Genomic DNA, 18,932 nt, shown 5'->3' on the forward strand with positions numbered 1-18,932 from the left:
TCGAGGGCTGATGTCTGAATTAAATTAACAAATGCAAGTGAAGTGCTTAGAATTTTGTTATATCTTTTTCTTATGTGTGTCATTCTCTAGGTGTAATGAGTTGAATTGTGTCTCCATGAAAAGTTATGTCAAGTCCTTACTCCCAGTACCTGTGAACATGATATTACTTGGAAAGAGTCTTTGCAGATAAAATCATTAAGATGAGGTCATACTGGATTAGGGTAGGCCCTAACACCAATGCTTTTGTCTTGTTGTAATGGTAAGGATGTATTTTTGCCTGGTCAAAAAAAGGATGCATTTTTGCCCGTCATCCTTACCATTACAGCAAGACAAAAGCATTAAAGTCTTTATAAGAGAAAGGAGAGGAAGATTTAGACACAGAGATACAGAGGAGTGACACGGGGAAGAAATCCATGTGAAGACAGAGACAGAGATTGAAGTGATGAAGCTGTCATCAAGAAACACCAAGGAGGGCTGGAAGCCAAGAGAAGTTAGGAAGGAGGAAGGAAGTCTTCTCCCCTAGAGTCTTTGGAGGGAGCACGGCCCTGCTGACACCTTCATTTCGGCTAGTTTGCAGAACTGTGAGAGAACGAATTTCCGTTGTTTTAAGCCACCCAATATGTGGTCCTTTGTTATGGCAGCCCTGGGAAACGAATCCTACAGGTCACCTAGATTAAAAAGTTGGGGTTTGTGGAAGGAGAAAATGAGAAGCCAAAAGATGAAATCTCAGTACCTAGAATGAGGCTGACACGTGGTTCATTGGGTGTCCTTTGACTTTCCTTATTTCGTGGGGGTCACCTATTTGTTTCCTTGCCTGTAGGGAGATGGGGAGGGTGAGGATGGCAGGCAGTGCCTCTGTGGGAATGTGAACTCTCTATTACCTAGAGCTGTGCTGTTCATACAGAAGCCACTTGCCACAGGGGGTTACTTAAATAATAATAAAATTAGAAATTGAGTTTCTCAGTTATACGAGCCATATTTAACATACAATAGTCACATGGGGCTAGTGACTTCCATGTTAGACTGCAAAGATACAGGACATTTCCATCACTGTGTACGTAAAGTGCTATTGGCCTGTGCTAGATGATATTTACATTGTAATAGGATTTGTTTAGGAGACAAGGAAAGTAAGCAGACAGGTTGGGTAGAAAATAGAAATATGTCATTGTCATAATATCATTGGTTTTAGGACCCACCCTAATCCAATATGATTCATCTTAACTTGATTTTGTCTGCAAAAAAGCCTATTTCTAAATAAGGCCACAAAATAGAAACATGTCATTGTCATAATATCATTGGTTTTAGGATCCACCCTAATCCAATATGATTCATCTTGACTTGATTTTGTCTGCAAATAAACTTTTTCTAAATGAGGTCACATTCATAGGTACTGGGAGTAGGACTTATATCTTTTCATGGGGACACAATTCAACTCACTACACCTAGAAAATGCCAATAAATAGAACTAGACATAGAAAAATCTGTATTACAAGGTGCTATGCTCTTGTAATACAGACAAGCAACTCCATAATTCATTAAGGAAAAAGGAAGAGAGAATATGGTAGAATTGATACTTCAACAGCTGCATATGAGGCAGGTCTCACTTGTTAAATGGTCTATTGTTTTCATCTTAAAGTCATGTATATCACTGCTTTTTTGTAGTTTGAACAAAAGGTATTTACTATATTCAATTCTTTTAGACTAAAAATCAGTACAGCCAGAAACTGGCTTATATCTAATGACAGAGATCAGCATGGAGAAGTATAGCCTGCTTCACCTTAATCTGCTGGAGATAGACCTCATAGAGAAATGGTTAACGTTTTGATCCCTTAACTCTGTGAAGGAGGTAAATGCTGCAAAGCAACAAATGAGATCAAGAAATCCATGAGCTACGATCTCTCTCCTCCTCTTCAGATCTAATCATACAGATGAATAAATTGCTATGAAAATACCAAAAATAAAACTAAAAACAATGACTGAACCATTAAAACAAAAATCTCATGTACTCTGTGTTCAGGTAGCAAGAAATTTAATTCCAGTCAGACCAGTTTCCTGTGATTTTTTCCCCTTTCATCTAAGATATTTTTAATGCTCAGAGGCATTATAATAGAAAAGCATGTATTTTTGTCTGGTTTATACCCATCATCCTTACCATTACAACAAGACAAAAGCATTAAAGTAAAATTAATCATGTCAAAAGATTTTAGCAAAAACAAGTGAGACCATGCATAAAGCATCGCTTTGTCTAGTGTGAAGTCACGCTCTGATTAAAAACATATAATGAAAGTGAAAGTGATACATCATTGCCTTAGCAGTAGGGTTTTCTGAAAGTGCTTTGCGGTTCTCAACATAAAAATGTGGGAACATTATGGTCTTCGAAACTCACAAAGGTTATTGTTCTAGCTAAATAACTAGAATTCAATCTCAATGTTTTAAAAAAATAAAGACTTAATGACCAAACAAGGCAGGTCGGTAGGATTAATAATTAGAACACGCTGTGAGGAGCGGTTGTCTGCCTTGACAACCAGACACAGAGGTATGAAAGTGTCTGCTCAGCACTCCCCTTTCACAAAACCATCCTTAATCCCAGCTAAATGTGGCCAGGTCCTTAAGGTATCAGCACAGCTCTTTGCTCCATTGGAAACACTTAATGAATAGAAAGGTTTGACTGTAGAGTAATCATACACTCCCCAGCAATGGAGTCAATTTATGTATGATCCACAAAACCAAAAATTCTAAGTGGCTTGGCTATTCCTAAAATGTAGGTTTAGTTAATGATGTCACCATAGAGTCATCTCATGGATTTGAAAAGAAACAGTTTACTTATTTGTACTTTGCCTTCATTACATCTTTATTTTGATGGGGATATGTACACATAATAATTGCTCTCCAAAATTATCTATTTGTTTTGTTGTTGTTGTCATGTTGAAAGTCATTTAGGGCTACTGTCCTTAGCAAACTAATGCAGGAGCAGAAAACCAAGTACTGCATGTTCTCTCTTATAAGTGGGAGCTAAATGATAAAAACTTATGAACTCTAGGAAGGAAACAACAGACACTGGGGTCTACTTGACGGGGAGGGTGGGAGGAGGGAGAGGAGCAGAAAAGATAGCTATTGGGTACTGAGCTTAATACCTGAGTGATGTAATAATATGTACTGTGACATGTATTTATATATGTAACAAACCTTCACATGTACCCCCAGAGCTAAAATAAAAGTTGAAAAAGAAGTCATTTCAGCTGTTTTTTTAAATGAGGTCTCTCTAAATGTTGAAAACCATCCTGTTCTATGAGATCTATGTGTATATATCTATATAAATAATTTATGTATATACATATTTGCGTAACTATATTTTAGATGTATAATAGTTTACATACAATAAATACTAGAAACAATGACAATTGTATAAACTCAGACATATTAAAACTATCTGAGGGAAATCAGACTTTTAAAAATTCACTCCAAATGCATTATAATAATATTTAGAGTGTTTTTCTAAACCTCCTTTTAATATAAATGGTTTTGGCTGGGCGCCGTGGCTTACAACTGTAATCCCAGCACTTTGGGAGGCCGAGGCGGGTGGATCACCTGAGGTCAGGAGTTCAAGACCAGCTTGGCCAACATGGCAAAACCCCAACAACTCCGCTAAAAATACAAAAATTAGCCGGGCGTGGTGGCACATGCCTGTAGTCCCAGCTACTCGGGAGGCTGGGGCAGGAGAACTGCTTGAACCCGGGAGGTGGAGGTTGCAGTGAGTTGAGATTGTGCCACTGCATTCCTGCCTGAGAGACAGAGCAAGACTCCATTTCAAAAAAATAAAAAGAAAAAAGAAGTGGTTTTATATCCTGGTAATGAATATCATTCCTGACAATACAGTCCTATGTAGGAAGTGATAGAAAGATACATAGAACAATTGTATTCTGACTAATAACTTCCCCTCACAGGAGAAGTGAGAATATCTTGCATGTGACAAGAAGAGTGAAACAAGTATTTGGGAACATAAGGGTGCACTGTTGTAAACATTAGGGGCTAGTAAATATTTTGATTATCCACCTTCTGAGATCTTGGGAGGATTGCACTTTTCCAGCCACTTTGAAATTAGATGTGGCTGAGCAATTTGTTTTTGCTGATATGCCATGTTATTCAGGGCAGAAATTTCAAGAGTCAGTGTGACATTTCCTCTTCTCTGCCATGAAAATGGTGATATGTCAAATAGTGGAGTCTATCAACCTGAGGACTAGAATGAGAAGATGTGGAACAGGCTCCCAGTTAACCTGCCATAGACATGTGACATGAAAAGAAATAACTATTTACTTACATAAACCACTAAGATTTGGGATTGTTGTCACTGCCTAACCTGACTGATACAGGTGCTGGTACCAAGAAGGTCCAGTGGCTGATAAGGAAACTGAGATGGAAGAGTGGAAAGACAGAAATGGATATCATGGTGAGAAAAATCACTGGGTACAACTGTTATTTGCTCTTACTTGGAAGGCTAATCAGTTATTTAATGAACTTCCACCTCCAAGGGAAGAGGTTGAAAACAGAATGCTGATTGTATGTGTTGGTTGCTGTTGGCTGGACTTGGCAAGATTTACAAAAAAGAGATGATCTCAGAAAAAGCTGGCCCATTTATGAGCAGTATTGAAAGGAAACAGAGTCCAGAAATCTAGGGTGTGTAGCCTTGGAAGACTGATGTTTTTCAATTTCATCTGGTAAGGTAAGTTAAAACTCAGCTTAGTGGAGAGAAAAAATTAAAAGTGTGACTTTCACAGTACTTTCACTGAGTTGGGATGTCTTAGAAGAAAGTTCCAATTAAGGCTGAGACAACCACCAGTAAATTCTAAAAATTCAGAGAAAAGAGTAAAAAGGAAACTTTCCCACTGAAGTCTTATAGACACAGAAATATAAAGAATATTAGATGGTGGTGGTGGTGTGTGTGTGAGAGAGACAGAGAGAGAGAAAGAGAGAGAAAGACGAGAGAGAGAGAGAAGGACACAAGAAAACAAAGGAAAAAGCAATCTGAGAAGTTTATCAGAAAAGAAATGTAGCATGGTCACCGGCCTTGGAGTAGCTGGAAACATAAGAAAACAGCAAAGTTTTCTTGAGAGTTAATTGCTGAAAGAACTGCTAGCCTTGAGTAAAAGAAGCTGTTGACAATTTGATACCTAAAACCACTATGGTCCTCTAAGTGTTTATAGACATGGAATGTACTTAGAAAACTCTTCCGCTCCCAGGAAGAGCATATTCATTCATCAGGGTCACTTCAGACATGGCCAATGAAGATAACAGGAAAAGAAGGATCTCCCACAGGGAGAAGCAGGGGGCATGGGAAAACAAAACAAAAAAAATGAACAGAATTGGGCAGGACCCCAATCAAGGAACACAACCCACCTCTTGGATAGGTGCCCTTCAAAATGTCTATTTGGTAGAATTGCTAAATTGCTACGGTCTTTCCAAATGAACGTGTTTACTGGGGTGATCCTGTCCCTATTCCATCACGGTGCATTATGTGTGAGGGACCAGATAATTTCTCTTTAGTTTATTCATTCTGGGTCAAGAGGAGTCTCAAATCAGCTTGATGTTGGGATGACTATTCTTCTCACCCAGAGATCCTCCACAATGAGCTTGATGATTTTGGGTAATCTCCACTTGGAGGAGAGGTGAGAGCGCTTTGAGCACAGCAGAAGAATACACTGAATATTTGATGTCTAGTAGTATAATTATGATAGTCACATTGTGTTGTTTGAAAATTCTCTGGTTTTCCTCCTTCTGAACTCTGGTGAGCTTGCACTTTCCTGCTTCCCTGAAATGGGGTGTGGTCCTGTGACTGAGAAGAAACGATATATGTCACTTTTAATCACCAGTGCAAGACACTGCAGCTCTTTCTTCTCCCTGCTGCATCCATGATGGAAATGCAGGTCAAGATGGAGCCCCCACATGCCTGGATCCCTGAATGACTCTGTGGAGCAGATGCCCTCTATCAACCTGTGTTGGACATGTAGAATAAGCAAGAAATCATTTTCTCTTGTCAGTTTAAGCTCCTGAGACTTTTGGAGTTATTACCGCAGCATAATCTAGTTCATCCTGACTGATACACATAAACTTCATGATAGACATAGAGATTTCATTCTGAATCAAAGTGTGTTTTCTTTCTCAAACTTTAGATGAGCAGAATATAAGATTCAATATTTTGGTTTTATTTTGTTAAAAATAATGCAAAGTTAGCAAAAATAGAATAAAAATGTATTGAGGAACAACTCTATTCCAGATCCTGAGCCTGGACATTTATGTGTATTATCTTATCTAATTCTCACAATAACCCTGTGAGGTGAGTACAATTATCTTTAATTTGCAGATAAGATTAAAAGATCAGAAAGTAAGCAGTTTCCCAGAGTCACACGGTCAACACACATCTTGTGTGTATTTCAATTCAGGTCTATCTGTCTCTAAAGATGTTACTCTCTGTGTGTGTGTGTGTGTGTGTGTGTGTGCACGCGCACACATGCTCTTTGATGCTATGTTGCTTCCAAGACACAGTTAAAATGTCAAAAAGTTGCATTGAATTGTGGCCTGTCCATAATCTTAAATGCAAATTTTGTCACTTACACGTCATAATTTGCAATTTAGTCCATAAACCAAGATTATATTATTGACCTCTAAGAGTAGGTTATTATTTCAATTAGCCTATTCTAGCTCTATTCTATGAACATGGTACTACCTCAAGTACATTGGATCCGTTTAGATTTTCATGGGTGAAATGGGTCAGCACAGATTAAATTCCATTCATCTGCTTGGACTTTTTGACTAACGGCATCTTTTGGTGAGATGAATTGGTGTGGGATCTGGAGCAGCACAGTTTGATGGAAATACAGATACCAGTGTTCTATTCCTTACCCTGCCATTAAATCACTGTGTGACCCTAGGTATATAGCACCTCCTCTCTTTGCATAACTTAAAGTAAAAGCCAAAATGAAAAAATTGTGAGCCTGCCATTGAAGTTCCTGTATGGCCTGGTCTCTGCCAGTGTCTTTAGCCACATCTCCTGTTTCCCCCTCACTCTTTGAGTTCAGCCACGCACCTTCTTTTTGCAGTATCTTTGCCTTTACTGTTAACTAACCTGGAGCAATCTTATCTCACATCTTCACCTGGGCACTGCCTAACTCCTTCTTATCCTTCAGTTGTCAGTGCAAATGCCATTTCTTTAGTAATATTCCCCATGACTCCTTGATTATTAGATCAGGACTCTCCACTGCCAGATCTTATATATTTTATACCCTTCTCTCAGAGCACTATCACATTTTCTTATTATATATTGCAACCTGGGATTATTTATTAATGCTGGTTTCCCTCTCTAAACTATTAACATGGTGATATTTGTTTTGGCTCAGCGTGGTATCCTCTGTGCTTAGCACAATCTCTGTTACATAGAAGATACCAATTATATTTGTTAAATGAATGAAATGAGTGTGTAAAATGAGAGGGTTGGGCATGGAGATCATTTATTCTTTCAGTACTTACATTCAATGGTTTGCCAGACTTAGTCTGTAATTTGCCCAGGAATGACACACAGCAAATTTAAACAGCCCGCATGACTCATACCTCCTTCATTTCAGATTCAGTAGCACATACCACAGCTTATGTCTAAAGAAGGTATCAGAATTATTTGTACACATGCTGTTCTCTGGAGAAAAAACAATTGCTATATTCAAGAGAGGTATAAGCCAGAAATAAATGAGAGATGGCCAAAGAAGGTCAACCAGTTTTTCTAGGTACCCAGCTTCCTTGAAATACAGTATTTGGAGTGACCACCACACATATTTTCTTAAAAATCTATGAAAAATTCACTAATGCACTGGTGCATGAATACACAGTAGCAAATAATTCAAGATATATAGCAATGTGCAGCCATGTATCTCAAATTAGAATTGAGCTCATTGAAGGTAAAATTAGATGCTAACATATTTAAAGAGTCCAAACACAATTGTCTCTCCTTCTTTGTCCAAAGCCATGGAAACGATTGCTCCATGCACTGAAACAAAAAATTCCAAGCTAAGAGAGACCAACTGCTATGATATTGTATATAATATTTAGATCACTGTTTTTTCAGTAACCCTGAAAACAAAAATTAGAGGGGTATCCCTACTTGCAATTCTTAATTCTTGAACCTGTCTTGATAATTCCTTGAAATAGTCTCCATGTGATATGGTTCTTGGTTAATTCTGCAGCCCCATTGCTTACTAGTCCAACTTCAGATTTTCCTATAGATACACAAATTTATTTCAGTTGCCAAAAGACACTATACTCCCTCTTGTCTTTTGGCATTCTCAATACTGGGTGGTCTTACTAAAATACTTTTCCATCTACCTTTTGCCTAGGTAATTCCTACCCATTTTTTCAGTTACAGATGGTCACTTCTAGGAAAGCTTTCCTAACCTCTCATGTTTACTTTAGGGGCTCATTTTTGTGTTCCCATAGCACCCTAGAATTTCTCTATGTATCTCTTAGCACCCTGTATTATAATTACTTCCTTAGGTTATTGAGAGGAGAGATTATCTTATGCATGTTCTATCCTACCATCCAACACAGAGTGGGTATTCAATAATTGCTTATTACATAAAGGAATGAGGTCTATAAATAAGTCTAAATTCTTCCTAGGCATTTTCAGAGTCGTTCAAAAGTACCTCATAGTTTTCTGAAGTTCTCCTGCAATGAGAAACGCACTGTCTATGAACCCTACCTACCTGTCTAGAAATAACATTAAATTAAATGGTTTGTGGGTTTTAGTTCTTGGTAATAAAGGTAATATGAATAAAGGAAACCCACAGGTACAAAGCCTTTAATTTAACTTATATTTTATTTTCTTCAAAACAAATAATGATAAATGATTATTAGATTTTGACTAATTTTACTTTCCTCCCTTTATATCCTTAGGGAACAGAAATGAACTGAAATCAAGAAACAGTAGGGCCAAGGAGAGAAGTCCATTTGAATGTATCAACATGCAGGTTTATTAATTATTCCCTGAATAATCAACAACTAAACCATTCTGCATTGCTTGGCTATTGAATATGATCAAACCTATATTTATCATTTGGAACTGAAGTTCAATGTCTTATACAAGCTTTGTTTGCTCATGACTATTCCATCACCATTTATAGAAAGTATAGTTTTTCAAAAGTGTGAAGAATCCACCAGTTTTCTGATCTTTGTGACTCCTCTTAAAGAAATAAATAACAACCAGACACAGGACCCCTCCTATCTGGATGGGATCAAGTTAAATGTCATCCGTGGGTCAGAGGAGACAACCTAGGAAACCACCACCCAACAGTTTCCTTTATTTTCCATGACTGAACACTAGAAAATTCCCAAATCCTTCCACTACAAAGAGAAAAGAGTTGTAAATCAACAGAACGGAAGAGAAACAAAAGGCATTTCCTCTACCTTTAACAAAGGGAACTTAGAGTTATCAAGAGAAGGAACACGCCTTTCTACTTAGCTCCATAATTTTCATTCTAATGTTATTAAAAAGAAGTCATCATTGGTACACGGAAGGATAAATCTATATTTTAAAGTCCCTCTTTTCTGTTGTTGGTCACAAAAGGCAACAAAGAAGCATCTAATAAATAGAATCTCTTATTTGAAACATTGGAAAAAGGATGCCAGCTCCTGGAAAATACCTTGCCCATCAGTAAAGAAATCGGTCCACAGGGAATAAAAATGGAATGGAGAGCTCTCCAATGCTGCCCTATGGGGAGAAATAAAAGGGGTCTCCACATGTGGACTTCATAAAAACTTTGATATAAAAGAAATCTATTATCAAAAGTACACGGTAGCCCCAGCAATTGTTCTGTTTAATCTTTGCACAGAGGATTTAGGGCCTGCAAAGTGCAAGAGGCATGATTTTTGCATTGGCCATTTTAGTATTCATGTCTCCTGTACTGCTTTCTAATAAGTTAAGATGAAACGGGAGACTGCGTGCAGGAGTGAGAGATGCAAGAAAAGCAGTACTGAGAAATAAAGATGAACAAAAGTGCATCTTGACTTCCCTTTTATTATTAACAGGCGAGAGAACAACAATGCCAAACTTATAATGTTTTTACTTAACACTTCACATTTACAAAAAGACGTTGCAGTCATTTTTACATGTTATTTCTCAATATTTTTCTGATAGAGGCTTTTCTTATAATCAGTTTTTATGATGATATATGAAATGATTTTTCCAAAAAGGAAGATAAACATGCAGTCTGTGCCAGCATGTTACCAAAACAATCTTTTTGGTGAGAATAATTGTTTCCTTTACTGTTTGGGTAGGCCAAACAACTGGTTGGCCAACTATTTGAATGTTGTTTTCTTCGTGTTATATAGACCCACTTTTTCACTCCTACTCCCCTCCACTCCATTCAACTCACTATTACTTAAGTGTACCCCTTACATCGTATTTCTGAAATATAAATAACATAATAGGATAAGATCTAAAGAAAACTAGCCTTCCTCTTAATTCTTCTGTGATATAAGGTGTGTAAATGGAGTGGCACCCATGAGTGAGTATCTGTGCACCTGCCTGTAGGCTGGCCTCTTTCTAAGAGGAGCATGTCTGTGAGGCACACTGAGAAATGTTTGCTCAACATAAGTGGGCAAAGTATGCTGAGATTCAGAAACTCCATCTACCTCATGTTTTAGGTGTCTGCTAGTTAGTTTGCATGGAGAAAGTCATTCAATAAATAAGTAGACCCCAAACCAGGGGACTGTCTCCTACCTTTAACTGTCATCCTCACCTCCATGACAAACTAGTTTGGTATTTCTTCTGGGGCAAAAGAATGGCAGTGGAAAGTTCTCCAATCCCTTAGGCTTTATTAGATTTGGGAAGAATCTGGCATTCTGATGAGAAAGATTTCTTCATTTATTATTAGATGGCCCAAAGCATAGCAATCTGTCAGTTGCCTCTTTCTGTTTTGCAGAATAAGATATCTTAACAAAAAAAAAAACCAAGCAGAAATTATCTAGGTAAACTTTCTACATTTCTTCAACAAATGTAAAAAATATGCCTTTACTTGGGGCCATATAGTCATAGTCTAGCAGGTAATAAACTATATATTTTTAAGTACAAGTTCTAGTGAAATGAACATTGTTAAGTAAATATTTATTTCAAAGCCATAAGTATGTCTGAGTATAGAAAAAGCGTTCAAGATCTTTAAATATGTTCCCATTATAAGAACTTTGCACACACACACACACACACATTTATTTCCTTCAATTTCAAATCTAATAAATAGAGTCAATAGATACCCTTTTCTCTTTACTTCTTAATCTATAGATTATTAAATCTAACATATGAAAACTATGGAGAATATGCTCCCTACTCTCGGGCAGTGGGTTGAAGTGGTATGTCTGTTGCAGTGTTACTTGTCTGCATGGAGAGCTTGCATTGATTGACTGATGCCTCTAGGTGTAAAGGTACAGTCCTTATGCTAATGTTGATAGTGATGTTACAGTAATAGCAATAGTACCTGCAATTTTTTGAGTGCATTCTATGTGCTAGATGATTTATAAACACAATTTTTATTTTAAAAATACTACAGTGACTTTCACAAAATTAAGAAACCATGACTCCAAATATTTATATGATTTTCTCAAGGTCCTGGATCTGGGTTTGCAACAAAGTCTGTCTGATTCAAAGTTCATGTTTTCTTCCTACATCCCTCCAAGCAGAGCGTTAATTCAGGCAATGTGAAAACTTGAAGTAAGGTGACCATATGTTCCAGTCTATACCTGTTGTCCTGGCATAATTAATAGATTCCCCTTTCATGCTTGAAAATGCCCCAGTGTGGACAATGTTTAACAATCAACCTATCTTTGAGCAAGGTTTAAAATCCACTTAAGACTTTTCTAAGGTATTGTTCACAATGCTTTAATTAATCTTTTTGTCTTTACTGAAGGGTGTCAAACAAGTAACAAATTGGACCTAGCTTCTTGTATTTGGGAAAACAAATGGATTTATGAATGAATATCATTTACTGGTTGGGTGTATTATCACTCTGTCATCTCTCTTTGAGAATCTTTTGTCCTTCCTCTTTTCTCTCTCCTCCTCCTAGTCTCCATGTTTCTTTCTATGCAGGCTTTCACTATTGGTCAAGTATTAAAAAATAAATTCCTTGGTTTTGCTTTAGCTTTTGTTTCTGACAAACCTTTAAAATTCAGCTTGGCCACTCACTCCGATGTTTAAACCACTACTAATGGTATTTTTGTCAAAAGAGAAATAAAAATCATTTTAAGACATCACTAACTTATTTTTCTTTCTTTCTTCTCCTTAATCTTGCTGCTACTATTCCACTACTTCTTTACTACAACCGTAGTGCATTGGTGTCCAGGGAGCTTTCTTGTTGCAGTTCCTGGACAATGCTACTGCAGGTTTCACTGGGGGATGCCAGCTCCAAAATGTATTATTTCAAGCACCACCACACATGTCTCTGCTCCTCTACTGCTTTTATGGGTAAACTGTTGTCCAGTTTCTATTATTTTAAAGGGCTTTCAGGAAGAGGAAAGGAAACGATTTTTGAAAAATAAACATGGTAAAATATATAACTGTTAAGACACATGCAATAAGAAAATCTAACATTCACTTTTGTTGGTTTTAAATGTATGGCTTTGATTTATGGATTAAAATTGCTCATTTATTATTTTATCTATACAGCTCTGGGCAATTTTGACAGTTAAAATTTAGTTTTATTGACCAGTGCAGCCACTGTGCCCACGAGGGGACTGGTGCACACAGCCTGCTGCACTCAAGGAACGATGATTTTTGATTCCATGAGTGAGTCCGATTGGGAATCATAACCGATATAACAATAAGTTCCAAATCTCAGTGCCCAAGGCAAGAGGTTTGCTGTAAAACACAATCGCCCTTTAAGAAGGGGAGGAGAAGAATCCTGGGTAGAAGTTTGCAAGCACAATTTCATGCAGCTGGAATAGGCCACAAATATATCTGTCCATTCAAACTATGCAGCAGTATAAGGGGACATTTCTCTAAAGACCCAGTTCCACAGACTAAATATTAATGAGCAAAAATGCCTAAAAAGCAAAATGAATGTTAGTTACAGAGACAATGAACTAAACAACCATTTTGATGTGAGAAAATTTACTAGCGAATGCCATAAACCAACCTTTTGCTTTTCAATGAACAACAACAAAAAGAACAGAAGAATTTTGGGGGGAAGATCTTTGCTCCTCCCCCACACCCTCCATTGCAGCACATACAGAAACGTAAACCAGTACAGTGATTTTAGGCTAGGCCTACTCGACTACCAAATTGGCCACCTCTGCAATGTTAATTTAGTCTTTTACTCTAAATCCCCCGTGATACATAAACAAACCTCCAAAGGGGAACAAATCAATAAAATGTCTAATTTGATTAACCATGTTTTCAAATTCATCAAGACAGCGCTAACCTGAAATAAATAGGTGAGTGAATAAATAAATAAATAATGCACTCACTTGTGAGTATTTTCCATGTCTTCTTTTCATCGTCGTAATACTGAACCAAATTGCTGGGGAGCCGGTCCGGTCCAGGAGGCAGCCCTCCAACCAATAACAGCATTTTCTTGTTAGAGCGAATTCTTTGCACCCAAAACAAAAGAGGAGATGAATAACCACATTATTGTAGAGTCTTTTTAGTGGCAACGAAATCATAACCATCAAAGAATGTTCCTTGCTTGCAGATATCTATTTCATTTTTTCCTGTTTCTTCTCCCATTCATGTCTCAACAATTTTTTTGAACCAAGCAGAAAAATGATCAGAAGAGCTGCACATCCCCATACTCATAGAATAATAAGCTCCCTTTATGCAATTTGTTAGAGGTTCATTCTAGAACGACCTTTTTCTTATATTATCCCACATGAAATGCTCTGGAGTTGTACTAAGGTTAAGCATTAAAGTTGCATGTCAAAAATCGTATTAGTCAAAATCATTATTATAAGCCATTCTCCACTCAAAGAACCTTGAAAAAATTAAGGTTATGCAGGGAGTTTGTGAGCCAACTCTTTAATCACCCAGGGAACTTCAAATACCAGTTTGGTACAATTAGTAGCACAGGGCTAACTGGGGTGGGTTAACCAGTTTGAACATGAATTTTTTTGTTTGTTTAATTTAGCTTAGACTTCTGCCTTCTTCCCCTTCCCCCACTCCCAGCTCACCCTCCCCTCTGCTCTCCCCCTGTGCACCACTGGCGATATAGCAGCACCAATTGGTAAAAATGAGACTGTGATGTTGTTGTGAGCCTCCCCAGAGTGGAGCCCTGCCAATGCTTGCCACTGATCCAGCGGCATGAACCTGCTCAACTGTGCAAAGTCACTCTAATTCCCTCCCTCTGTTTTTCTACCTTCTCCCCCAGGGGGCAACCACTGAAAGGAGTGACTACCCACCCATCAAGAGCTGGCAATTCGCTGCTATTAACCGTGACTGTGATTCCCAGTCCGCCTGGCAGTTCCTGAGAAAGGCCTGCAATGTCTCATATGCAGTAAAAGCTGTAAGATGCACCCTGGCCAGCACACTCGACCTGATGGATGTACAATCCTCAGGAACAGTAATGGATTGAGCACACTTGCGATTGAAGCAGGGAGAGGAGGCCCAGACCCCTACAAAGGGCCTGCTGATTTAACAGTCGCTTTACATGTAATTGAACTTTTCATGTACCTGAAAGGCTCAAGGTGATGGTGGAAGAAACGGAACAACAATGATTGAAGGAAAAAAGTCAATAAATACAAAAGGATTCCTCTTAGTGATGATCACAAGCCCACGGCGTGGCTCTGAATCTATGATTACATATTCAGCTCGTTCTGATTCAAGAATGCTTGGGGAAGTATGCCCTTGTGGAGAAGCATTGTTTGTTGGTTAAGAACCTAACATTCGGAGAGTTAACTTAATACAGTTAATGACATCTCCATGTGAAGGAAGGGAACAAGAGAATTCCTTTGATGAAACTCTGGTGCCATTGAATGCATTATTATGCCTCAGTGGGAAAAATACCTTCTGGAGAATTGCCCATAGTAGACACTCATAGATAGAGGGAGCTGTACTTACAGAGGAATGAGTAATGTGATGGCAGCTTGCAGTGTTAATTTTGCCACTCTGTGGATATAGTTGAGCCAAAAGGAAAACAAACAAACCCAAACTCTGAATTTGAAGTACCTTCAAACAGTACCCATATGCTTTATAGACTAGTAGTTGGCAAATAGAATACAACAGCAAAGAGCCCCCATACTTAGAGGATTTCAGTGATTGGGGTGTTTTTGCAAGAGGGGTTAAGAAAAATCAGTGCAGTCTGTACCTTTCTTTCACTTGGAAAACATACATACATACATGCTATATAATCTCCTAGATGCATGGCCACAGAGCTGATATATGACCATTTTTTTCTTATTGTAGTTTTTAGCCCAAATAACCACTCTGTGTGTGTAAGAGAAGTCAAGATGAAAACAAATACTCTTTTTAGGTTGCTGCAAATGACCATGTGTAGACAGACCTGTTCAACTGGAAGTCACGATTCTGTGACTGTCCTAACATCACTCGTCCACATGCCGCCAGACTGCAGTTGGGGGTAGATCAGTATCAACAGGATAGACACAGAGGAAAGAACTCATGGAAGTGGCAGTTGTGACAAAAGCAACATAATTAAATATATTTTAGTATATAAATAAATTAACTGCTTAAAACATGTATTTAATGGGGCCCGGCATGGTGGCCCATGCCTGTAATCCCAGCACTTTGGGAGGCCAAAGCAGGCGGATCACCTGAAGTCAGAAGTTCGAGACCAGCCTGACCAACATGATGAAAACCCGTCTCTACTAAAAATACAAAAAATTAGCCAGGTATGGTGGCAGGCACCTGTAATCCCAGCTACTTGGGAGGCTGAAACAAGAGAATCTCTTGAACCCAGGAGGCAGAGGTTGCAGTGGGCTGAGATTGTGTCATTGCACTCCAGCCTGGACAAAAAGAGCGAAACTCCATGTCAAAAAAAAAAAAAAAAAATTAGCTAGGTGTGGTGGCACATGCTTGTAATCCCAGCTACTTGGGAGGCTGAGGCAGGAGAATCACTTGAACTCAGGCGGCAGAGGTTGCAGTGAGCTGAGATCACGCCATTGCATTCCAGCCTGGGCAACAAGAACAAAACTCCATCTCAAAAAAAAAAATGTGTTTAATGGATGGCAAAGGGAGATGAATGCATGGCTCACACATGTTTGTAAGGTCATTTCATTCATTGATAAGAGGAACTTCCCTAGACAAGTTACACTGGTGATTCTCCACCCTGATTTAGATGGACCATCTCTGCTGATAAGGAGAGGATCTAGTGTCTTTGTTCTCTTGCCCAAATTGCCAGCCATTGCCATCTGTCCTCTAAGAAGTGGACTGACTACCAATACAAAAGCCAGTGAACAGTGGGCAAACGGTAACACCCTCCACCCCTGCCAACAGTGACATGATTCAAGGGCTAGCTAGCAAAGAGCAATGAAAGATTCCACACAACTAAGGTAAATCTCTAAGCGACTCAGGCCTCTGCAGAGACTGTAATAAAGAATTATGTGGAGGAAAAGGAAATCCTACTTACCCTCAATGGCTGTGTGTTTTCTACAAAGGGGCAGTGCTTTGAAGCCATTATGTATGGCTTTCTTAGTGAATCAAGATGCCTTCCAAATCTTTTGCATTGTTATATTTACATCATCATTCATTCAATTTGTCGTGACATTTTACTTAGAGTATTTTTTCTCTAAATCTTGTGTTATTCAATTTTCCAAGCCAGTATCAATATTATTTAATTCTAAATAAAACTTGAAGCTCTACTTTGTGAAGATGAACCAAATTGAAACCCAAAATAGGATAAAACATGTAAGAAGTTGGATCATACAGAGGAAAGAACACATCAAGTAACAAAACACATTTGAGTGGTTTTCTCACTATTTTCTCCATTGACTCTCAAAACAGCTCAACGTGGTAGGTATAACTCTCCATTTTACAGAGAGGAGAGAAAGTTCCCATAGCTGTTATAAGAAGGTACACATTTGGACATTACAGAAAACTATGAAGATTTCTGAATCCGAATAAAGAAACCTAATAGAGATTACTTTACATTTCTTATTGCTTAAGAATAATACAAATGAGAATAACCATCACATATTTTACTTTGATATAAATGCAATGTCAACTATTCAATTACTCCTAGAAAGCAATACACGTGAATAATTCCTGTGGAAAAGCTTCCATTCTTTTTACAATGTGCAATTATAATAGTGACAATGACAATAACGACAGTTAATAATGAATGCATATTGAATACTGAACTTCTGATTATCATACTATTTATTTGATGTGTGTGAACTTCAATTTGAAAACACCACAAAAAAAGATACCTGTGAACTAGAAAAGTAAAATTAAGAGAAGCTGAACTAACTGTGCTGAAGGGGGTTTTAATTATTCTTTTTCAAATAATTCCAGCAGAGCTTTACAGGTTTAATTTTAGATTAGTCAAAATTTATAAATGTAGCCTCATTGCAATCTCTAGAGCTTCTTCTCATGGCAACATAGTATACTTTTTAGAAGCTCTTTACATAGGGAACCAATTTAGCCCAAATTAATATATTCTCTTCATACCTTTTATTATTTTCAAATACTCCTTTCACTCTTCATTTTACCCATTTTACCCAACCCAGACCAAAGTACGTATTGAAAGACAAGGAATAAAAGAAATGTAAACAAAAAGCTGAGTATATCGTGGTTAATAATATTTGAATGTCTTTGATCTGAGTTCCTTGATTCTTGCATAGAAAAATGTAAGGTTGCAAAGGCGATGGAATCTGAAGGTCTCCTTTGTTCCATCTCAGTAACTGCCCAACATTTACCATGTGTCACATTTGGGCGTGTGTGTGCGCCTGTATGTGTGAGTGCTGGCGTGCATACATACTTTGGTTCCCAGGATGAATGATTGAAGGATGACCTAAACCTCCTGGTGTAAACAAATTTTTCATCATACTGGTGTTCTAAGTACTGTAAAATCTCATTTATTTATATTTCAGTGATTTGGAACTTCAATAATTGGGAAACAGGCCAGATAAAGTTTTCCTTTCCATGACACATGAGAAAAGTTTTCATGAACTAGATTGCAAAAAAACTTTTAACCTATTTAGAAATCAGCTGATATGCTGGCACTTTATAATCACCAATGCACATTTAGGCAAAATTCATTTTACAGATAACAAATAATTCTCATTTATGAAAGAAGATATTCTGCAATGTTCTAAGAATCATTAACTCATAGAGTTAGAAGAAAACTTTGAGGTAATCTAGTTCAGTAATTCCCAGGCCCTAGCAAGTTACCAGGATCAACTGAAGGCATTAGAAATTTTGGATTCTTAGTATAGATTTTCAGTTCTTGACTCTCAGAGATTATGATTCAATAGGATGAGTCTTAAAAAATCAATGCTGTTTCACAGCCTTCCAGTTGATGCTAATACACAGCCAGACTTGAGGCCACTGACTTGGTCTAGTCCCCTACATAATATAGAAATCCTTCTGATAGTTTTTTAAACAAGTAATTATTATTATCTATTTGGAAATTTGAAATGAATCTTAGGTTTTCAGATACACTCTGTTGTTAAAAGTTGTTGTACAGTTGTGTTAGATATATCTTTTCCTCTTAAGCTGAGCTGAAAAACCTACCTAGGTTTTCTAGAGCAGTGGTCCTCAACCTTTTTGGTACCAGGGTCCGGTTTCATGGAAGACAGTTTTTCCATGGACCAGAGGGATGGTTTCAGGATGATTCAAATGCAGTACATTTATTGTGCACTTTATTTCTATTATTATATTTCTATTATTACATTGTAATATATAATAAAACAATTATACAACTCACCATAATGTAGAATCAGTGGGAGCCCTGAGC

The 18,932-nt window shown here is 37.8% G+C and overlaps 1 protein-coding gene across 2 annotated transcripts in view; it reads right to left on the bottom strand.

The window, feature by feature from the left end:
- KLHL14 (kelch like family member 14) overlaps window positions 1-18,932 on the bottom strand; it is a 101,512-nt gene that overhangs the window by 56,988 nt on the left and 25,592 nt on the right. For both annotated transcript variants that reach the window (XM_034943935.3, XM_055102588.2), the window contains one exon: window positions 13,495-13,616. In XM_034943935.3, the coding sequence (XP_034799826.2) occupies window positions 13,495-13,616 (122 nt within the window). The remainder of the gene's footprint in view (window positions 1-13,494; window positions 13,617-18,932) is intronic.

Source organism: Pan paniscus, chromosome 17, assembly GCF_029289425.2.
Source record: "Pan paniscus chromosome 17, NHGRI_mPanPan1-v2.0_pri, whole genome shotgun sequence".
In the NCBI taxonomy this organism is placed as follows: Eukaryota; Metazoa; Chordata; class Mammalia; order Primates; family Hominidae; genus Pan; species Pan paniscus.